Source organism: Curcuma longa, chromosome 4 (genome assembly GCF_044706935.1).
Source record: "Curcuma longa cultivar G26 ecotype Majalengka, Jawa Barat chromosome 4, ITB_CL_G26_1.1, whole genome shotgun sequence".
Taxonomy (NCBI): domain Eukaryota; kingdom Viridiplantae; phylum Streptophyta; class Magnoliopsida; order Zingiberales; family Zingiberaceae; genus Curcuma; species Curcuma longa.
Genome location: NC_133864.1, coordinates 16,528,736 through 16,551,407, shown reverse-complemented (window position 1 = coordinate 16,551,407; position 22,672 = coordinate 16,528,736). Strand labels below are relative to the sequence as shown.

The window sequence follows — 22,672 nt, the reverse complement described above, 5'->3', positions numbered from 1 at the left end:
TACGATGGATGTAGATTCTGTGGTTATGAATGAAAGTAATACTGACAATAATACGTACAAAACCTGCAAATGCCAATGAAGCAGTTTCAGAATGCTGATCGGATACATCAAGGTCATTTAGCAAAATAATTTTACTAGCTTTTGCCCCCTTTTCTTTTGCAGAAGAAAATGATAGGTTTTATAATTTATTTATTAATTCCTGTATATTCACTATTGCAGGTTCAGGATTTAAGGTGCATTCTTCACAACTTAGGCAAATTCATTGCGAACAGGCATGTCAAGGTTAGTACCATCTATTTCCAGCTTCTATATATTCTCTTGCACCCTTTCCTCTTCTTTTTTTTAGAAAATTCTTCACCTCCAATTCTTAGTTGCATCTTCACTAACCTCCCTGCTTTGCTTGTAACAGGAACTGGCACAAAGTGCTCTTCTCAAAAGTAATTCAGCAAGAGATGATCGTTCTTTTACAAAAAAAAAAAAAAATGATAATCCCAGTAGCACATTCAGCATCGACCACCAGAGATGATCCAGATGTCTTTTACAAGAAACTAGTGAAGATGGCAATCGGAGATATATAATGATGTCGTCAAGACAATTTAGATTTTTTTTAAAAGATTGCTGGTCATCTGAAATTAATCTACTACATTTTTTATGTCATCAGGATCCATTTGTGTTAAAATTTTCATACATGGTATATTATGTTAAGTTTCATATCACCTTTTTTATCAGAGCGGATGCTTGTCGGAGTGGTAGATCTGCAATTTTTGTGGTTATATTTTTGTCATCAGGATCCATTTGTGTATTGTATTTTTAAACATAAGTAAATTTTTATGGAGATTGTTCAAAGAAGATTCCATACACAAATTTCCAATTAAGTTTCAGCTTTGGAATTTAAGGACAGCAACTCTATTTTTACTTGGGGCTTAATGAAAGTGGTAGACGTGTAACATTAAAGTGCAAAACTGATGTGAGGTGTGCAATTCCAATCTGAAGACTGTGAAATTTCTATAAATAGTCTGTGGATTGAAAAATTTAATGATTTTTAATTGAGAAAGATATTTCTGGTATCTATGTTTAGAAAAATATTTGTTTACGTTTAGGTTTTAGTATATGCACATGCAAAGGAATCCGTTACTCTAACGGTCTCACACAATCGATCCCATAATCATCTGTGAAGAGGTAAATCAAAAAACTATAGTTGGTCATGACTGAAAAGAGTATTGTTTGGTGTCGTTGAGATTCGAATTTTTGTTTTCTTCAATAAGTCTATTCTGTCATAATCAATTCAGCTATGTCTCAGGGCGCATATCTTTGAGCCCATCACTATTAACTACTAAGATGTAGGTTTGAATTTTTTTTAATAATTTTTTATTTTTATTTTAAAATATTCTCATATATATATATATATATATATTTTTTTTTTTATTTTTTTTTTTGTAAAAAGTGAAATCTACCCTAGGGATACAAACGCGACCCAGTCCAATACAGTTGGGTGGGCGAGGGAGGAAAAAAAAAGTAATGGTGGTGTTCTTGGCCCTGGTACGGCGATGGCGATCTTCCTCCGAATCTCCTCGCTTCCTCTTCCGCCTTTCGGAGAACAATCCTATCATTCCTTCGGTAGCCATCCCTCTGGGTTCATCCTCCATCTTTTCGCCGTCCCGAGCTCATGCGCGATTCCCGAATGGGACGGGCGGCTGCGGAGCAGCCGGCGGATCCTTCGGGATAGGGAAGATCCCTTGTTTTTCATGCTTTCAGGGTCCCAGACGGCTCTCTTCCCAGCCCATGACTGCTGATGGGCTGACGGTGGATGCCATAGCCGCCAAGGGCTGGCCGATCCTCGATGAGAGCGAGAGCGACTGGCGGAGTCACGCCGCCGCCATCGCACAATCCGTGCAGCTTATTAAGAAGCGATTGCAGGTGGAAATTTAGTCGTCTTAAGCCGTCGCTACTTATTGATTGAGCTTTTCTGCAGTTATTGATATATAGTACCAGCGGTAATCCGACTCCGGTGGGAATTTAGATTGACTATTCTGATTTAGTCGTCCTATAACAGGAGAAGTTGGAAGCTTACTTGTGGGTTGTGGTCTTAAACTTGTGACGGCAAGGAAGGCCAGAACTAGTGTAGAAGTACAACTCCTAGTGTAGCAAATTAGTGCAACTCTGAAGTTCTTTCTATTTCAAAATTTTAACCTTTCGTCATCAATCTGTTCACATAAGAGTTTTGATAAAGGTAGTTTGTTGTTTGAAAATTTACAATATTTTTTTTTCTTTTTTGCTGAAGTTACCCTCGTTTTAGTTTCTGTGATCTCTTATTTTCTTTATCGAGATTCTGTATTTGCATTGTCAATGACTTCAACGTCACCTCCACTGAACTGGCCTATATAGTTCTAAGACACATCTTGAGTTAGTATTATCTGGGTCAGTATAATTTATTCAGCAATTATAAAAATTTATACAGTTGGGTAAAAGTACTAGTGTCCACGCTCTTTTTGCTTTTTTGGATGTTTATATACACTGTATTAACATAAGTCTTTATGTTCTTATATATCTTTAGTTCTGGAGTAAGTTGATACATATGTATAACTTCGCAGTGGAAAAAGTTGATTGCTAGGTTGGATCTGCTATCTGCTGCACTAAGAAAGCCAGACCTGTGGGATGATCCTACTTATGCTTCTAGAATAAGTCGTGAACACGGTGAACTTCTGAACAGGATTAAAGATGTAAATAGCTACGAACAAGAACTACTTGAGCATGTAGACTTGATCAAGCTTGCTCGGGAAGAGAATGATGAAGAACTGGAATTGGTGGGCTCTCACTTATAGGCATGTAGTTGTTTTCCCCTAAGTTATATACTTAAATGTCTTCATTATTTTCTTTCTCATTATTTTATTATTATTTTTTAAACCACAGCATATCTTCTTTGGAGTTTTGAATGACTTCGTTATATATATTGTGGTCGCTGGCATTGAAGAAATAACATCTAACTGATGTTGTTGGGTTTTTGTACATAATCTCAACCATCATGTATGTCCTTGTTATAAGGGTTGGTTATCTTTTACAATCATTTGTCTCTGTACACTTTATTAGTCTGGTCATTGACCTTTCATATTCCTAATGACATTTAAGCCTTCAGGAAGTGAACATGTAGGCCCGAAGATCCCAACTTAATGTAACTGCTCTTAATTCTTTGCTTCCACTATTATTTTATTTGGTATAAAATCTGTAATTTTTCAGTTGTTTAACGTAACACTACTTTGATTCTGAATGCTTTGTTCATGCTCTTGAGTTAGAAACTAGTAGCTAGTTCACTCCTATCCTAATTACGTTGTATTTCTTACTTAAAGCTAGGTTCCACGCCCATAGCCAAAACTATCATCATACTACAGAATATTTTGTGTGTGTGTGTGTGTGTGTGTCCATAATTTGACAGTTACTTGCTCAAACTTAGGTTTCTCTTAGTAGTGTTTAAGGTAGAAGAGACTTGTTCATGCTCTTGAGTTAGAAACTAGTAGCTAGTTCACTCCTATCCTAATTGCTTTGTATTTCTTACTCTAAATAGACACTAGGTTCCACGCCCATAGCCAAAACTATCATTATACTACAGGATATTGCATGGGAAACCCTGCAATAACCCTAGTTTGGAGGCACATTGCCAATGATCTCGGTGACCCTCACACTCACAGAGCTAGGGTAAGGTCTCAAGGAGCTCACAAGTCAAAAGCACTGAAGATAGTGTCATGCAATATTCACTGTACACAAAACTAACAAAGACAAAATAATAATAATAATAATCATACAAAAGGCAATAAGAATGCAATTTAGAATGCTTAATAAGAACCCTTTTCTTGTCTTGATTTTATCAAAGGATTGAACCCTTCGACCTCTGGAAATCAAACACAACAATAAGAGGCAATGTAATGGTCTTTCAGATGCAACTTGATCTCTTGAACTAATGGAGACGAGTCACTTAGGCTCTTGGCTCAATAATCACACTTAGACAACTTGCTTGAAAAAAATCTTCCTTTTTCATTTGTGATGTATGCATAAAGTGATAAAGTGTATTACTGTTCCAAATTATACATCAATATGGCTGTCAAAGTTGTCACTTTTTGTTAGTAGTCAAACTTGACCAGGTCTTTTTTTGGTCAAGGATTCCACATTTAGGATACATTTAATTTTGACTCTTTGTTTTTTTCTGTGTTCCTAAAGGAATCTATGAACGTACTGGTCAACATGAGAAGGGATGCTAAAGAGAAAGAACTTGAAGCTCTGTTATCTGGGGATAATGATTCCTGCTCTTGCTTTATAGAGGTTGTTCCCATCACTTACAATCCTACAGATGATTAAATTGTAAAATTGTTCCTTTTTGTATTAAATGTACCATCACCTGCTTTACTTATTTTAATTGCAGAAGTTACTGCTTTAGCTTAAAAATTATTGGGATATCTCCTTGTATCCTAGTCAACTGACCCTTGGAACTGACATGTCTTTGTCTATCATTTATTAATTTTCTTCCAGCATGTAGTTGAGGACTTGACATCAATTTATTTTCTTTAATTGGTGACTATAAGGAAATTGATTGGTTTGAAACAATGCCTCCTCAGAGACTCCATGCTGACTCGGTTTCAATTCATAGCTTGCCAATTAATCTTACTTTCTTGAAATTTTGTATGCTTTAACGCATATCTAGTTCAAATAAATATATCTTAATTTTTCCAGTTTGAGATGCATGTCTCCTGCATAGACAGCTTATCCATCATTCCCAATGGATTCATGCTAAACAAAGTTCAATGGGTGCATGATAAACAGCCTTTTGTGTTAATTTAATTCCTCTTGGATTCTTATTGATAATGGAAGTTTTTCACTTAATCTACTGAGATGGAAGTTCCATATTATGACTCACTATTTGTCTATATTTCAATCATCTTTTTATAGTCTCTTAGTTCCTAATTAACCAAATAAATGACATGGTCAAGTACAAGTTTTTGTCACATCATGTCAATCTATCTCCTAGCTTTGTGTTAACCTAATTCTTTTGCAAATGAGCTACTAAGAACCCCTGTCATATTCAGGGAATTCACCATGATAGAGCTTTATCTCTTCCCTGTAGATTTAAAAATTTGTCATGACCCAGGTGCAAGCTGGAGCTGGAGGAACAGAGAGCATGGACTGGGCTTCCATGGTAATGAACATGTACAAATCATGGGCTCAACGCCGTGGATTTGCAGTTACAGTTATTGAGGAAATGCCTGGTGAGATTGCAGGAATCAAGGTTCATTTCCTTAACTTGCAGTCTAGTCTTTTTTATGTATTGTTGTATCTTTTCAAACTTAAACTCATTTGTTTTTCTACTTCCACGACAAGGAATTTGAAGGTTAATCAATTTTATAATCCCTAATGTCTTGCCATCATTCACTTGGATCTGTTTAGATTGATTATACAACTTGAGCGTCACTTCATATACAAATAGAAAAATCGTCTTCTCATAACATTTAGTCTCAAATTACCCGGAACACATGAGAACAAAATATCAAGCTTACAATTTTTGTTAGGCTGTTTCTGCACATGGGCTCTGGTTAAGGTTACTGCAATATAAATAAAACAAGTAAACTCTTAATGGCAATCTTGCAGGCAATCTTTGATTTTAAACATTCGGGCTTTAATTAGGGCAATCACAGGCAAGGTTTAAAATATCGAGCCGTGCCGGAGTTTCGGTCCTGGACCGGAACGATACAGTTTCGGTACCGTATCGTACCGTGCCGGTATAGTTTCGGTATTTTTAAAATATAAAATATATTAATTAAAATAAAAAATTTAATCTAAATATTTAAAAATAAAAAATAAAATTTTTTTGATAATTTTATAGGTTTTAATAAAGCCTATTTAAACTATTCTAAATTATAATTTTGAATTATAGCTAGGAGTTAATTATTAAAATCCTAATTAAACCTAAAGTTTTAAACAGAAAAAAAAAATCGCGCGATCGCGGCCGGCGCGGAGCATCACCGGGCCCAGCGGCGTCGCCGGCCCCGGGCGGGGCCTCCGGCGGCGTCGCCGAGGCCTCGCGACGCCGCCGGAGGCGTCGCCGAGGCCGCGCGACGCCTCCGGAGGCGTCACCGAGGCCGCGCGACGCCTCCGGAGGCGTCACCAAGCCCGGGCGACGCCTCCGGGTCGCCGAGCCCGGGCGACGCCTCCGGGTCGCCGAGCCCGGGCGACGCCTCCGGCGGCGTTCCCGGCTGGATTTCGTGTGCCGGTGTCGGTGCCTCATCAGAACGAAAAATTTCGTGCATATCGTCCGATACGGCACGAGATTTCAAACCTTGATCACAGGTCTATAAATGTTACTGTTTTATAAAGTGCTGCTTTCGTTATTGGCAAATTTTAAAATTTGTCTTTAACAAATTTACACGCTTTCAAGTTTATAACAAATCAAGCATACTTATGATTAGTTTGTTGTGACACTGATCAAAATTTAGAATAAAATTTTATAATTTATTTTAGTCATTTTTTAAAAGTTCTAATATTCGGTTTAAAATTGTTAAATAGTGTGATTGTAGAAAGTCATGCAATGTGCCACATCAAAAACATTAGAATGATTAAAACCTCAAAATTGTGTTATAGATTTAGCAATCAAATAAATTATTGTATAATTATATTATGAATTAATAATTGCAGCCACCTATTTGTATTCTTTTCTCTCATCATTTTAAGAGTATATTTTCCATAGATCATTGCGTTCCCCATGTTCCTGCCAGGAATGCTAACATCAGAAATGTTCATCTTGCTCTGAAACACTTCTCCACATGCTTCAAATTTGTGAAACTCACAAAAAATTCATTCTACTTTTTTTTTTACTTCTTATTGTTGGTGCGATGATGATAATGTTGGACATTCTTTCAGCGTGCGACAATTAAACTCGATGGTGATTATGCATTTGGATATGCCAAGGCAGAAGTTGGAGCGCATAGGCTGGTAAGGATTTCGCCTTTTGACACTGGTAAGCGACGCCATACTTCTTTTGCTGCCGTTGCAGTGATTCCAATACTTGGAGATGGATCCACGAAATATCAAATAAAAGAATCAGATCTCCGAATTGAACGTTGTCGCGCTAGTGGTGCCGGTGGCCAACATGTCAATACAACAGAAAGTGCAGTCAGAATAGTGCATATTCCCACAGGAATTTCTGCTCAATGTCAAAATGAAAGGTATTTATCATACCCTTACTACTGTTTCTGATTAAGAGTTCTAAAGGTCTATTTAAGAACTTTGGTCATTCTCGATCTTGAACTTGGCAACAAAGCTTTTGAAGTAGATGCTTCTAGTGATAGTGTTTGTATGATAGACATACTTATGACTAGTCGTTTGGGATCAATTCAGATCTCAGCATCAAAATAAAGCATCAGCAATGGCAGTGCTTCAATCTCGGTTAGATCAGCTTGAGATGGCCCGGCAAGCTCAAGTAACTGCAGAGCACACTCAATCTCTTTCAGAAATTAGCTGGGGCAACCAAATAAGAACTTACGTCCTCCATGTATGATCATCTGCCTCCCTCCATCTGATACTTTAAAACTTATTTTTAACTCATATTCACCGCCGCAGCCGTATCGCATGGTCAAAGATCTAAGAACAAACTATGAAGTCTCGGACCCGGATTCTGTTCTGGACGGCGATCTTGACGGCTTCATATTGAGTTTTTTGTCAGCTTCACTCGATAAGACCGACAACGGAGAATGAACGAATCGACATACTTCATGCAATGGATTCCATATTCATGCAGTTAAGTGTGTCATGTTAAATTTTATATTATATTTTTCATGTAGTATATTATTTTTCTAATTGTTATGATGTCTTTATCTGTTCGTGTCTGGTTCATGTTTTCGATATTTCTTGGTTGCCTCAGAGAGCTGTGATTTGTTTCTGATTAACATTTGTTTTTTTTCAGTGTTTTTGATCGATCGTAGCGTACTAAATGGACGACGACATGTTAGTAGGATTAAAAAACTATAATTAACTAAAGCTTCATTAATACTTGTGATTATAGCTCGCTTAAGTGCTCTTAATTAAACTCTCTTATCTTATTAACTTCTCGACGGAAGTAGAGTTCGCCGGCGATTGCAGCCCATCTCAGGCGGACTGCCCGCCGTTGCGTCGCAAGCCCCATCGCCGCACGCGGAGCCTGAGCTCCACCGCGGCGGCGAGAAACTCCGCCATCTGTGCCGCCGTCAGGATCGCCACCAGCCGGCGCAGGGTGGCTTCCCGCAGCTCCTCTGCGGCGCCGACGACCAGCCGCAGCGCCCGCAGCACTTCGTCAGCGGCCGCCGCCCAGGCGCTCCCGTTGGCGTACAGGTCGGCTCTCACGGCCTCGAGCACCGTGTGGCCGGCCATGGCTTCCTGCGCGCAGGCCATGTCCTCGGAGATCCGGTGCTCCGCCAGCTGGACTTCGCGGCGGAGGACCTCGACGGCGGCGCGCTGGTCCGGGGAGAGGGGGCAGTGTCCGAGCAGGAGGCGGAAGGCGAGGGAGGGCTTCCAGCCGGCGACCCAGAGGAAGATGCGCTCGAAGGGGGTGAGCCAGGGGTGGGTGAGGGCGCGGAGGACGTCGGAGTCGGCGAGGCGGAGCTTGGCGTCGCGGTAGTCGCGGTAGTGGGAGAGCACGGCGTCGACGGCCTGGGGCACCAGGTCGGGCCGGTGGCTGAAGGCGTGGAGGAGGTCGGAGCGGAGGTTGTCGAGGCGGCCGAACCAGGAGTCGAAGAAGGCCTCCATGGCACGGCACGGCAAGGCAAGGCGCGGTCCGCCGTGCTGTTGGAGGGCGAGCAGAGGATCGCGGTGGGGGGTAGAAATAGCGTTCATTTCCTTAAGAAGGAAGCAAAAATAAAACAAAACAAAAGTTTAGAAGGCGGGCGGGGGAGAGGAGAGATAGGCGGCGGGCGGGGAGAGGGGAGATAGGCGGTGGCGAGAGGGAGGCGGGGTGGCGGAGAGCGGTGGGAGTGATGAAGAAGAATGACAGTGAAAATATTTTTTAAAACTTTTTTCGGATTTAAATTTTAAGATTTAATATTTAATTTAAAGAACTCTCTCTCTCTCAACCGCCAGTGCCCTTGGTAATAGTCAGAACCGCCTTGTCATAACCGTACTTCTTATTTATCTGTTCATTTCTAGGTTTCATCTATCGTTAGATAATGTTTCTGTTCTTACTTTAATCGCAATGCACCGTCCGTTCCGGAAGACAGTTGAATTAATTATTATGAAACAAATTTATTAAAATAAATAAAAATTAAATTTTAACAAAATTGATATAATATTTTTTTCGTAATGATCCATTGTAATTTTTTAATTTATCATATAAATTGTGGTACGAGACCGTTGAACTGATGAATTTCAACATATCTTTTGACGCCCTTCCAACATTTCCTTATCCAGTATGCCATCTTTATCCTATAGATCTGATGAATTTCAACATATCTTTTGACGCCCTTCCAACATTTCCTTCTCCAGTATGCCATCTTTATCCTATAGATTCAGCACAAACGGATAATAAACTATAGGAGTGAGTCGAGATCAAAAACAAAATGATCATTTTTGTCAATTTGTAATTTGAAATTTGTCCGCTGATCACTAGATTTTTTTTCATTAAATATCAAAAATAGTCATGAATATTCTTATAATATTCTCCGATGATAACCTCACCATCGAAGTTCTTTCGGACCATCAATCGACTACTCATTCAGACGGAGTACCATCTAACTAATGTTTACTAGCAACCATAAGTGTTTCACTTGGTTAAACATCAAGTAGACCTATTATAATCTACTCAACTGATTCGAGAGAGCTTGTGTCAACAAATTCGATCGTGATGTCTTGATGGATGGTCACAAGATCAAAAAATCCTTCAACGAATCCACCTAATACAAAACTTGATCGGCTTTTCCATCCTGAAGGTGTTTCCGATTGTCGGGAAAGAAAAGTCTTCGACATTTAGTTCTATGAATCCAAAGATATAATCACAAGACATAACAGAATTGCTCTTTAGAGAGTTCTATATCATATATTTTAGTTCTAAGAAACTCTTGCGCCAAAAGCACAGAATTTTTCAGACTTCTATTACATCATTTAGAGTTTAGGAGTTTCGATTTTAGGGTTTAGGGTTTAGGGTTGACACTTTACACTTACCTCAAAACCAACCTCATAACTCAAACAGAATGTGGGTTATTCAAGCAACTCAGAATATTGCCTGCTTGCTAGACCAACTGACCGATAAATCGGTACATCTCAGTCACAAAGGCCTTCAAGCTCCTAAACTAGCTTTCCAAACACTTAGTTCAGCTCACTTTAACTTTCAACACTTCATACTGTGTTGCATCTTTCAAAGATTCAAGTCAGTGATGGCTGAATCACATTTTTGGATGACAAAGGAGCAATAGACAATAAACACCAGAAGGTAACTCACTTTTAAACCAACTAGATTTAAGCAAGTAAACACTAAATGGGGAGGATAAAGAAGCTCAACAACGAAATATAAGAAGAGGTACTTGTGAACGAGTATGAAAAACATCCAAGGGACTCTGAATTTGCTAAAAAAAATGCCTCTTTCGGGGTGAGACCAAGACCTAAAGTCAGGTTGAGACCAGAAATAGGATCAAGATTTAGTTGAATAAATTAAAAGTTTCGGTGTTTACCGCTCTTCTGATGTAATAAGCAAAGCAAATGTACACGCCCAAGTTTGCAGTACGGTGAATCCGATACTTCACTAAGAGACACATCATAAGAATGAAGAAACCAAATGTAATTGGATTCAAGGGCTGATAGCAAATGGTATTAGAGTAGAAAATGAACTAGCCAATTCAAAAAGGCGATACCGCCTTGTGAGCATACAAATTGAAGTTTACCCAACACGAAGCTTACTGACACAATTACTTAATCAAACCTATAATACAAGCGAAATCCAAATATAACATTCAAATTGAGGCTATTCCAATTTACTCTTATCTCTTCATTAAGCTCTAATGCTTTTTTTTTTTTTTTTTTGTTTTGCTTCCATCTACCCCTTACACCCTCCACTCAAAAAGATTTGATTCTTTTGCCTAACAAACATTGTCACAATATTAAATTAATAAGTGTATTAGTTACACAACCAGCAAAAAAATGGAAGTCAATAAAATATCTAACCTAATTCACAGGTTCAGACATAAATCTGTATTGTCAATTAGAAGCCAAGATGAAATAAGTGGAAAGAATTGGCTTTAGGCATGGAGAACAAATTCGAAAAGTATGTCGAGAATCTGATGAACTGTATGCATATGTATCTGAAAATGTATATACAGACACTTCAATGACTTCAGTAGCACTCTAGCATTCTTTTTCATGTCTGAACTCTCCTTGTGTAAATCAAGCTCCAAGCCTACTTTGTTTCTTACACAAATAAGCAATCTGATTACTAATACAAATGCAAGTAATCGAGAATAACTTTGTGATGCTTACAGTGAAAAGGCAATTTCTTAATCCAAATTTAGCTATCATGTTGTCTTTTAGAAGCCAATTTGCTTTTATTCATTAAATTCAGCTTCAAAAATGACACAAATAGCACAGCTAGTAATGTATCATCAATCATATAGTCTAAGAAAATGTAGACAAATGGAGCTACAGAAGGCATTTCGATTCTAATGGCCTTGGCCTTGCTTATTCTGAGAGAAATGAACAGAGAGTACCTCAGGAAGAAGTCCAATTCTTGTGAGTGCTGATGAGTGCTGAGAAGAGGCCGGCCGAAGCCATCAGTAGAGTGTTTGAGAGAAACCCCTTTCCATCTCTCACGTCTCCGAGCGCCATCAGACCATCAGCGAGGTCTTGAACGATGGAGAGTTGCTTTAGCAGCAGCTTCGTTCTCAGTTTCCTAATTTCCTCATCATCCTCTTTGGATTTCATGCTATCGATCCTTGATCTGATCAAAGATTGGATTCTTCGTACTTCTCTTGCCTTTAGGGCGACGCTGCCGAAGTAGCCGATAAGCTCCGTCCAAGCGCTGATCTTTTGGAGCCGGCGCGAGTATTCGGAGGGTATAAGGCCCGCCTTGCAAAGCCACACGAACTGCTCGACGAAATAGTAGGCGCCCTCGCCGCCGTATGCGACGACGGCGAGGAAGCGATCAGCGGGGGCGAGCGCACCGTCAACGGCGGCACGGAGTGCGTTGAGATCCTGAACGAACTTGCCGAGGCGGAAGGCCTTGCGGCTAAGACCGACGCTGGATTCAAAAGACTTGAGGCGGAGCGCGAGGGCCGCGGGCAGCGGGGAGGAGGGGGCAGCGAGGGCGACCTTGGCGGCGTAGCGGGAGATCTTGAGGAGCTTATCGACGCCATCGCGGCGGGCGAGATAAGCTTCGAGGTGAAGCAGAAAGTCGCGTTCGCCGCCCCTCGACGGCCTTGCTGCCGCGGGCGGCGGCGGAGGGGCGGAGGGCTTCTGGGACGGGTCTGCCACTGCGAGATCCGCCATGGAAGGAAAAAAACCAAAAAAGGCAGGAAGCGATCGCTTGAGTCGAGTTTGACTAAAGACCGATTCAGATCCGGTGTGGGGTCAAAACACGAGGTAGCTGTGACGTGTACTACTCTTCTTCCTTTCAACAATAAGCTTTTTCGTAACCCTAACGCAGATGAGGTGAGAAAGTAGGTTCATTAATGGGAAGAAAGAGAGGAGAAAAAAAGAAAGTAATATTTAATTAGAATGAAAATTAAATATATAAAATTATAAAAAATATCTTTATTTTTAAAAATAAATTTACATATAAAAAATATATATATAGTCATTAAGTCGATTTAAGATTTTTCTTATTAAAATCACCTTATAAGATCATCTAAAATTAATAAAAAATTTAAAAAAATAATGAGTAGACATACAATAAGCATGGGAAATATAGAATATGTATATTTTGGTACGACAAAGAATAAATCAGTATTTATATATATATATTTCTATAAAAATTTACTGATATAAGAAAGGAGTGAAAAGATTCTGCTCATCCAGAAAAATTTAAAAATTTTAGATTAAATAAATTAAAAAAAATTATTTAAGAATTAATATTTTAAAATAGGGATAAAATTGGAATAAATAATATTTAGAATTGTCTTTCCTTTCCTTACATCCTAAATTGGAGTATAAAAAAATCTCTCTTTTCATGAGTAAAAAAAGGTTTAAACTTACCCTTTTCTCCTCTTCCCTCATTCTTTTTCAAACAAGTTTCAAAATTTTCTTCCTCTTATTTACCCTTCCTTCACCTCCTCTCAAACAAAATGTAAGTATTCCACTACTTTTTACTATATTATTTTCATTATTATCTCTCTCTTATATTTTTCTATTTAAATTTTGAATAGAAATCCTATTATAATAATTGTGAAATTCTAATTACTATATAATTATAAAGGTTATAATTACAAATCTACAATAATTATGGTAGTTATGAAAATATCATTATTATAATATGAAAAATAATTATGATTAAAATTCTTCAGAGCTTTCGAAAAATTCTTAATGCTCTGATTGGATGGGATGAGAGAAAGTTCATTAACGGAAGGGAAAAAAAAGGAAAGAAGGGGAAAAAAAAAGTAAAATAATTATATTCCCCTTGTTTGAAATGGATAATAGGTTCGTTAACATAACAAGTGTTACCTTATTGGGAGAAAAAGAAGAAAAATGAATATTAAATATATAAAATTATAAAAATATCTAAAAAAATTATGTATGTAAAGGACAGATGGAAAATTATAAAATTTTATCAATATTATTTGTAAAAGTTAAGATATGGAAGATTCTAAAATAGACAACGTATGCTCTTTGAATAAGTCTCTGTTTTGGAAGGAGAAAAAGAAGATTAGGTTTATCTGTCTTTGTTCTCTTAAGTCTTATCCTCAAAAAGATTTACAACGAGGGTCGATGCCGACGCCAACGCTGACGTCGTGGAGTGTGAGCAGTTAGACAATGAACGGTGACGACACGCGTTGTGTGAGAAGCGACAACGCAAAAATGAAATATCTAAATAGATGAATTAATTTGAGAATTAATATTTTAAAATAAGGATAAAATTGAAATAAAATATTTTTAAGTTTTTCTTCCCCTTCCTTATCCTTTAAATCGAAGTGTAAGAAATTCTAACGAGCGTGGAAGGATTAAGCTTACCCTTTTTTCCCTTTCCTCTCCTTAACTCACTCCATCCCAAATATGGGTCAAATTTCACCTTCTCCTTATTTACCCTTCTCTCCCTTTCCCTCACCTCCTCCGAAACAAAGCATAAATGATGCATTATAACAACTACAAATTATAACAACTATGAAATTATAGCAACTGCAACATATATAGCAGTTATAATTTCATAACTACTACAATGTACCTGATTGATTCAGGATTTATAAAGAAAATATAGATGAGATAATAATAGAAATAATAATGGAGGATAGTTATGCCATTTAAGTTGGGACGATAGTCCATTTTGACAAAAAAAAAAAAAAAAGTGCCCCTCTGGATTTTTGCTTAAATAAGAAAATAAAAAAAATCTACCTCTGAAATTTTCTAGATACTTTTCTATTTTCTTTTAAAAAAATTCTCCTTGTTTTCTCCTATTTATTATTATTATTATTTAAATATTCAAATTGCACTTTATAGTGTAGGGGTTGGCCTACAAATTAAGTCAGGCTTAGCACAACACGACCTAGAATGGATCAGGCTATGTCAGATCTGACCCGACTCCGACTAGACTGACTTGCAAGTTAGGTGTGAGTCTAAATTTGTATATTGGGTTTGGCCCAAACACTAATTGGGCTTCTATTGGGCCTTACTGTGTTTGGCCCATGAGCAAAATCGAAATAATGAAATTTTTTGTTATAGGAATTTAATTAAGCTAAATATACTTAAAGAAAGAGATGCCCCATCAAGTGTTCTACTAAGAACATGATTAAGCATCATGATTAATATGACAAAGTTCAATCAATAACTTCCCTAATTTCATATCTAAATGACTAAATCTCTTCTTTCTAAACTCTTCGATGGCCGTTGGTGAGGAGTTGAGCTGTCCATCTTGAGCCACTTTGCAATTTGATAATCGATTGCTTAGTTGCCTCCCTCACTTAGTTGTGCTCGCGAATGAAGAGGCTTCGAGTTTAATTGCGGACGGAAAGAAAAGGAACGCAACGAAGAGTCATGTGGTTGGAAAAAGGAGAAGAGTGTAGGGCAAACCCACCACCAATCGAGGGGGTTTCGGGTCCATCCATCGACTTTTGCCAACTAGCTAAATATAAATTTAGTTCTCATTGTGCAAGCTAAAGAGCTATCGGCATCATTGCAAGCAAGTGAGTTGAATGATTGCAAAAATGACCTACCTTTTGCAAAGTGCAAGGAGGGGAGCCTCCATGGATTTTGTTTTGTTGATTGTAAATCAACAAGATTAACTTGTTCAACAGCTAGATGAAATAGATAAAGTTAGGTTGAAGATCTCCTTTACTTTACTTTACTTTAGATTCCCTAAATGGTTTTTTTTTATAATATAATTTTAAAGCAATTGGTGAGAAAACTTAGTGTTATAAATTTTCTATTTGGATTGAATCATGAGATATATAATATATCATATCGAAGTTCGTTTAAAAATTTATATTTGTTATCGTATGTAATTTGTAATGATCCAATTTTAGATTAAAAAAAATATCATTTGAAGTATTTTTTGAAGGCTAGGAAGAATTTTAGGGTTTGAGAGTTAGGGTTTTGAGATTATTTTCGTCTTTTACTAAATTAGGATTTTGAGATTATTTAAAATATTTATTTAATTGATTTTTGATATTTTTTGATCATCAATAATATTTTTTGAGATTTTTGATTAGTAATATTGGACAAAATCAATAGGTTTTTAAAAAGATTATTTTTGATATTTATATTCGAATCAATAAAATTTTCACTACATTAAATAAAAAATTTTAAATTTATAAAAAAATTTAAATTCAATTTGAACAACCGTTCATTTTAAATTCCATTCTATCAAATAAATTTAAATAATATAAAATTCAACTCTTCTTCTGCAAAAAATGAAATCCGCCACCCTAACAATCCCACACGATCGGGTCCACGATCATCTGTGAGGAGATAAATCAAGAAATTACAATTGATCACGACGGAGGAGAGTATTGCTCGGCTTCGTCAAGATTTGAACTCTTATATATTCTCTTCTGTAAATTTATTCTGTCATAACTAACTCAGTTATGTCCCAGAACATATAAAATTCAACTCAATTTAACTTGTTTATAGTCTACTTGTACTTTCTACTCAATTGAACCGGGTTCACTTTACCCACTCGATTTGTATTTGTTACAAAAGCCGAGAGAGAGAGAGAGAGTCCGAGCCACATTTTGATTTGGTTCGCATAAGGACTTTTGAATTTTTTTTGACCGTTGGGGGTGGTCCGGTGTGGTGGGTCAGACCGGGGAGCGACGTGCGCCAGTTGACACCACCACGTTAATAAATCCAACCGCCGCTTCCCACGCCTACCCCTCGACTTTTGAAAATTATCTACCGAGGCCCTCGAAGAAGTAAATTTTACGGTACAAAATATGCAATTTAGCGCCGACTAGTTTCGGAATTTATAAAATATTAAAGCCACTGGAAAAGAAGAGTAGCTATAACTCAAGCAGCAGCAGCAGCAGCAGCACGAAGTGGACACAGCAAGGTTCAGTCCAGGACCCTTTCCTGTCTCCGCTCCGCAAAGCAGGCCACAGGAGGAGGAGGAATTGGATTCCTTGATTTTCTCCTGCGGCGATCTCTAAGTCTCCATTCCTGACGCCGCTGGAAGTTCCGTGGATCGCGGGTCGTGGGCAATGGCGACGGCGTCGGAGGGGTTTCTGTCGTTTTCGCTAGCTTCGGTGGTTGAAGACGTCTTGAAGGAGCATGGTGCTAGGTTTAGCGATACCAACTTGGCCTCGAGGAAGGCCGAGGAAGCGGGTAAATCTGTTCTTCACCCCTTCTCCAATTTGATTTTGTCATAGTAAATGTAATAAGTAATAACTACTGTTAATCTATTTTAATCGGGGAAGATTGGCGATTGCTTCTTGTAGAATTTTTTTTCCCCAATGATTTTCTTGTGGATGTATGGTTTCCTTTGAGTTCGTGACGGATGATTCAAATCAGAGGTATTTTTCGATTTAATGGCAGCGGCGAGGAGGTACGAGGCAGCCGGATGGTTGAGAACGGTGGTTGGAGTTGTAGTTGCAAAAGATTTGCCCAACGAGCCTTCGGAGGAAGAATTCAGGCTTGGATTGAGGAATGGGATAATCCTTTGTAATGCTCTCAACAAGGTTCAACCCGGTGCGGTACCAAAAGTGAGTATGTTTTTTTTTATCGTTGCCCATGTTCTAGACTACGTTGATCCTTTTTTTTTCCTTCTCTCCTCCTGAGATTTTCTCATTCTATGAAATGCAGGTGGTTGTCAATCCTGGAGACACAATTCAACAACCAGATGGAGCAGCGCTCTCAGCATATCAGTATTTTGAAAACGTGAGGAACTTCCTTGTATCAGCACAAGAAATGGGTCTGCCCACTTTTGAGGCATCTGATCTAGAACAGGTAGTGCTTGGAACTGTTAAAAAGTAAAAGTTCAGCAATATGAAATTTCTGTATGTTAAATTTAGGCACTTAAAATACTTAATGTTACTTCAAAGCTATGGATATTGTAACACTGATTGCTCGAGAATTATTGTTTTTCCTGTCGAAATTACAATTATTAACAAAATCAGTTTTGAAGTCATCTGGTTCTTACTTTGTATTCTGTTTGCTTGAACTCCAGGGAGGCAAGAGTGCTAGAATTTTTGATTGCATTCTTGCTCTCAAGGGTTATGCTGAGTGGAAACGAATGGGTGGGCATGGTACTTGGAGATCTGGTGCAAACCTTAAACCATCCATCTCAGGCAAGCATTTGTTGAAGAAAAATTCAGAAAATTCAAAGAGTTCATTTTTAAAAAATCAATATACGAGTGACAATGATCATCTACGAGCTGAACAATTTTTTGATGGGGATGTCCCTTTAGAGTCCAGTGAAATGGTTAGTAATTGACATATTAATAAATTATAAAAGGTATATTAGTTCCACTTTTCACTGATGTCTTCGTTGGCAACAGACCACTTCGGGTCCTTTAAATATGCTTGTCCATGCCGCTTTATCAAACAAGAAGCCTGAAGAACTTCCTCTGGTAAAGCTTGCTAAATATCTCCATAAAGACCCTTTATTTATTCTTAAAAGAACTTGCTTTTATTTAGGTTTTGTAAATATTATATTTTGTTGCAGCTTGTGGAGTCATTGTTGAATAAAGTAATGGAGGAATTTGAACATCGTATTACAAAACAAAATAACTTGGTATGTTTCAATTTTTAAAGCAGTTTTGATGAAGTAGATAGAAAACTGTTATCTTTTTAAAGCTATGGAAAAATCCATTCAGACATACGAGTATGTTTCTATTTTGTGATTGTTGCTTCTGCTTATATCCAACCTTAGATTTCTTATGTTGATGTTGGCCAAGTAACATGCAGTCTTTGTTAACTATGAAGTAATAATCTTTCCTTCACTTGAATGAAATCTGGAAACATGTCATAGTAATATGAGTAAACATTACTTTCTTATCACTGAAAAAGCATCATCAATCAACTGATTCATATGATTACTTAACCAAACAGGATAAATCAACTTCAAAGGGCATCGACAATTGCACATTGGTCAAGACAAAGGCTTCAATAGGTACTTTATCTGCTGACAGTGGAACAGAGGTATAATGCACAATTGCTACTATCTAAATACTGATGCAATACTAGCAAATAGACTAATTTAATTTTTCCTAAAAGGAAATTGAAGAAAGCATTTTTGCAAAGTCGAAAGAAGAGGGCTATAATAAGAAGATATCCAAAGGAGAGCCGTCAAAAGAAAAGCTTTTAATGCAACAACTGATTTTCAAACAAGATAGAGCTATTCAGGTTCCTTTTCCTGTTTGAAGGCTAGGCTATAATTTGTTTATTAGTTAAATGAATTGAGTTATGGCATTAGAGTAATAAACTGGTAGCATTATTTATAAACTGTAGGAACTTAAGCATACTCTTCAAAGTACAAAAGTTGGAATAGGGGTAATGCAAATGATGCGCACCGAGGAATTTAGTAAACTTGGTAAGGCACAAATTGTATGAAAATATTATATAATGCCTTGCTATTGATTACCAATTATCCTGCTGATGAATTTGAATTTTAGGAGAGTGTGTATATAGCCTTGCCAATGCTGCTTCAGGTTATCACAAGGCTCTTGAGGAGAACAGAAAGTTGTACAATGAAGTTCAAGATCTTAAAGGTAAAAAAACAAAGAATTTTATCTTTGTATTAGGAGAGAAATGTGCTCCTACTAACTTGTGAGTTCTTTTTTTTTTATAATATCAGGGAGCATTAGGGTCTATTGCCGAGTGAGACCCTTCCTAGCAGGACAGTTGAGTAATAATTGCATAGGTTCATTTGATGAGGGTAGTATCTCGATAATAACTCCCTCGAAGTATGGAAAAGAAGGACGTAGATCTTTCAACTTCAATAAAGTATTTGGCTCATCTGCAACACAAGGTCGTTGGAGTTTTGTTATATGATATGCATATTTATTCACATTCATAGAATGGTGAAGCATCACTCTTACATGTAATCATGTTGCAGAGCAAGTATTTTCTGATACACAGCCTCTAATCCGATCCATTCTTGATGGTTACAATGTTTGCATATTTGCATATGGCCAGACTGGATCAGGAAAGACTTACACTATGGTATATTACATACCTTCTATTGATTACTTTTGAAGTTTATTCATTTTGAAGTAAACAAAATCTTCATGGCATGAAAGTATAGCTAATTTTGTTGATGATTAAATGCATTTAAAGAATGATACAATTTCTTTTATGGCTGCGCAGAGTGGACCCAAGGTTCTAAATGAGCAAACACTAGGTGTGAATTACAGAGCTTTAAGTGATTTATTTAAACTTGCTGAACAAAGGAAGTGTACATTTAGTTATGAGATCAGTGTTCAAATGATTGAGATATACAACGAGCAAGTTAGGGATCTCCTCAGCGAAGGCATTAACAAACGATATCCTCTCACCTAGGAACTTTTTTATTTTAAAATCTACTGTTTATTTTGTTGATATCTGTCTATACTTACCTTGTGAAAATTTTTGAATGGAGGCAAATGGATTATGCATGCTCAGTGTTCCTTCATGTTGTCGGTTATGCTATAATTGCCTTTGTATTTTTGCTCCCTTGACAAGTAAGTACATTAGAAATTCGGAATACTTCGGAGAAAGGACTTAATGTTCCCAATGCAAACTTAGTACCTGTTGCGTCAACATCTGATGTAATGGAACTAATGAATATTGGGCACAAGAATCGTGTTGTTGGTGCTACAGCTTTGAATGATCGTAGCAGTCGATCTCATAGGTAATGTCCAAAGTTTCCCCTTATTATCGACTTTATTTTACTCAACCTGTAAGTCTTTTGAATGCTTTACATGCAGCTGCTTGACTGTTCATGTTAAAGGAAGAGACTTGACTTCCGAAACTGTTCTCCGTGGATGCTTACATCTGGTAGATCTGGCGGGCAGTGAGAGGGTTGACAAATCTGAAGTCACAGGAGAAAGGCTAAAAGAAGCACAACATATAAACAGATCTCTGTCAGCTCTAGGCGATGTGATATCTGCACTTGCACAAAAGAATTCACATGTTCCTTATAGAAATAGCAAACTCACACAACTTCTTCAAGACTCTCTTGGTAAGTTGCTTTCTTCCAAGGATATAGATCAATAAGTTATACTATATTTGGACTTAAATTTTATATCCTGTGTGAAATAGGTGGTCAAGCAAAGACCTTGATGTTTGTCCACATAAGTCCAGAAATGGATGCGGTTGGGGAAACCCTTAGCACACTTAAATTTGCGGAACGAGTTTCCACAGTTGAGCTTGGTGCTGCACAAGTGAATCAAGAAAGTGGAGAAGTCAAAGAACTAAGGCAGCAGGTTATATATTTTCTTCTCTCAGTAGCATGTCTATAATCCAATAACTTGTGCATTTTATATACATATGTTGTATTCTTCTTAGTGTCTCTTTTGAGTTTCTTAGAAACAGTTGTTTCGATAATGCAGATAGCTAGCTTGAAAGCAGCCCTAGCAAGGAAACAAACTGTTCACCAGAATATGCTGCCTAGTTCAGATTCCATCCATATTACAACACCATCACCCGGACATTCCAGTCATGGTGGGGCTTATCTAAGCAGTCAAACTACTCATAGACAACCTATGGAAGAAGTTAGCAATATTGAAGTAAGTGTTCTGTTTTAGTTCAAGCCAGTACCCTCCTTTTAGCTGTAATTGTTTTGTTAGATAATGTACATGTCACAAAAATGCAGTACAATAGTGTACAATTCTGAAAATTTCTAGATGAACTTACAAGTTTAGCGGTATCTGCTAATTGTCTGGTTGACATGAAGATGCTTCTCTATCATTTCTACAAATATTGAAGCAATAATGTAAATTTCTCTCTAGTAACTTGCTTGAAATATGATTTAATTCAGAATATGTACTTTTCCTTTATGTTGTTTGTATTTATTTATAGATAGCAACTCTGCTTTCTTTTCAGGTCAGGGGTAATGTTGTGATGAGACGTAAAGTTCCAAGTTTTGATCTCCAAGATCCATTGACAACAAATGACTGTTCTCCCTGGACAGTAAGTAGTTCCAGAATGGATCATCCAAACAAGGATGATAAACAAATTGTCTACAGCGACTGGGTTGATAAGGTTATGGTAAACAAGCAAGAGACAGTTGCTACAGATGACAATTACATGATAGATTGGGAGGGGAGTTATGGGACTTCACCTGATCACCCGTTTTACCATCAATGTCTTTCTGATATGAGGGTTCATCCTGATGAACAGTGTCATAAAAATGTCATCACCAGAAAAGATAGCAGCTATGAGCTAAATAGGCAAAGAAAAGAGTCATTTTACGCTGCAACTGATGGTTCAGACGACCTAGATGTTACAACTAGTGATTCTTCAGAAGCAGATATGCTATGGCAATTCAATCTCCAAAATGTACATAACACATACAATGAGAGTGGTTCAAAGATCAAGAAGCCTCAGACAAAGCCACAAGCAAAAACTCCTGATACAAGGTAATTTGGTCGATCGGACTTGAAATTGCCATAAATTTCTTACTCTTGTGAAAGGTATTACACGATTATTCATTATTTTTCAATCTGCAACTTAGGATTCCAAATCATACAAAGTTATCATCTTCCAAGAAATCCAACGGGCCCAACCGGATAGGAAGGCAGACCATGTCTGGTGACCGGAAACATTAACCAACTCCATCGGTTGGCAAGATTATCAATTACAAATAGAGGTGTTTCTGATATAGTGGCTTGCTGCTTGTTCTTTCTATTAGAGTGGAAAAATCGATTTGAGGCATTCTCAAGCAGAGTTAATGAGTAGCAATAATCCCAGATGATGAGTGTATCACTGGAGTTGTGACAATGGATAAACGTGTATTGTTGTATTATTCTTTTCATCGTGTCTACGATTTGTAAAGAAAAGGAAGAGCAAAATGAGGCAAATTCATAGAGGTATACTAACAATTTCGTTATGTGTATCA

The 22,672-nt window shown here is 37.6% G+C and overlaps 4 protein-coding genes across 5 annotated transcripts; 2 read left to right on the top strand and 2 right to left on the bottom strand.

Annotated features, from left to right (window-relative positions):
- Positions 1-1,518: 1,518 nt before the first annotated feature.
- Positions 1,519-7,933, top strand: LOC141827965 (peptide chain release factor PrfB2, chloroplastic). Its single transcript, XM_074715313.1, has 7 exons — positions 1,519-1,917; positions 2,592-2,804; positions 4,210-4,311; positions 5,135-5,272; positions 6,901-7,205; positions 7,378-7,531; positions 7,600-7,933. The coding sequence occupies exons 1-7, from the start codon at positions 1,519-1,521 to the stop codon at positions 7,732-7,734; spliced, it is 1,446 nt and encodes a 481-aa protein (XP_074571414.1). The 3' UTR covers positions 7,735-7,933.
- Positions 7,934-8,046: 113 nt separating this feature from the next.
- On the bottom strand, positions 8,047-8,760 carry LOC141826019 (protein DOG1-like 4). Its single transcript, XM_074713277.1, has one exon. It carries the CDS (start codon positions 8,758-8,760, stop codon positions 8,125-8,127), a length of 636 nt encoding a protein of 211 aa, XP_074569378.1. The 3' UTR covers positions 8,047-8,124.
- A 698-nt stretch (positions 8,761-9,458) lies between these two features.
- LOC141828208 (peroxisomal membrane protein 11-3-like) lies at positions 9,459-12,492 on the bottom strand. Of its 2 annotated transcripts, none has more exons than XM_074715585.1 (2): positions 11,703-12,492; positions 9,459-9,507 (listed from the first exon to the last, which is right to left on the bottom strand). In XM_074715585.1, the coding sequence occupies exon 1, from the start codon at positions 12,478-12,480 to the stop codon at positions 11,704-11,706; it is 777 nt and encodes a 258-aa protein (XP_074571686.1). In that variant the 5' UTR covers positions 12,481-12,492; the 3' UTR covers positions 9,459-9,507; position 11,703. The 2 variants fall into 2 exon arrangements, with proteins under 2 accessions (XP_074571686.1, XP_074571685.1); XM_074715584.1 differs by lacking the exon at positions 9,459-9,507 and adding an exon at positions 11,018-11,078.
- Positions 12,493-16,835: 4,343 nt separating this feature from the next.
- On the top strand, positions 16,836-22,382 carry LOC141826583 (kinesin-like protein KIN-14F). Its single transcript, XM_074713842.1, has 19 exons — positions 16,836-16,959; positions 17,170-17,336; positions 17,437-17,580; positions 17,801-18,055; positions 18,132-18,203; positions 18,299-18,367; positions 18,685-18,774; positions 18,850-18,978; positions 19,084-19,165; positions 19,248-19,343; positions 19,430-19,603; positions 19,691-19,797; positions 19,942-20,117; positions 20,303-20,464; positions 20,541-20,794; positions 20,875-21,038; positions 21,165-21,341; positions 21,658-22,193; positions 22,289-22,382. Exons 1-19 carry the CDS (start codon positions 16,836-16,838, stop codon positions 22,380-22,382), a joined length of 3,072 nt encoding a protein of 1,023 aa, XP_074569943.1.
- Positions 22,383-22,672: the final 290 nt, after the last annotated feature.

What these genes read in the sequence shown, in the direction of transcription:
- LOC141827965 (XM_074715313.1), top strand. Translation starts at nt 1,519, where the DNA reads ATGGTGGTGTTCTTGGCCCTGGTACGGCGATGGCGATCTTCCTCCGAA. An exon ending in TTATTAAGAAGCGATTGCAG is followed by an intron (nt 1,918 to 2,591) that starts GTGGAAATTTAG and finishes ATAACTTCGCAG; the next exon opens with TGGAAAAAGTTGATTGCTAG. An exon ending in GTGAGATTGCAGGAATCAAG is followed by an intron (nt 5,273 to 6,900) that starts GTTCATTTCCTT and finishes ACATTCTTTCAG; the next exon opens with CGTGCGACAATTAAACTCGA.
- LOC141826019 (XM_074713277.1), bottom strand. Translation starts at nt 8,760, where the DNA reads ATGGAGGCCTTCTTCGACTCCTGGTTCGGCCGCCTCGACAACCTCCGC.
- LOC141828208 (XM_074715585.1), bottom strand. Translation starts at nt 12,480, where the DNA reads ATGGCGGATCTCGCAGTGGCAGACCCGTCCCAGAAGCCCTCCGCCCCT.
- LOC141826583 (XM_074713842.1), top strand. Translation starts at nt 16,836, where the DNA reads ATGGCGACGGCGTCGGAGGGGTTTCTGTCGTTTTCGCTAGCTTCGGTG. An exon ending in AACCCGGTGCGGTACCAAAA is followed by an intron (nt 17,337 to 17,436) that starts GTGAGTATGTTT and finishes TATGAAATGCAG; the next exon opens with GTGGTTGTCAATCCTGGAGA. An exon ending in TGGCTCATCTGCAACACAAG is followed by an intron (nt 19,604 to 19,690) that starts GTCGTTGGAGTT and finishes ATCATGTTGCAG; the next exon opens with AGCAAGTATTTTCTGATACA.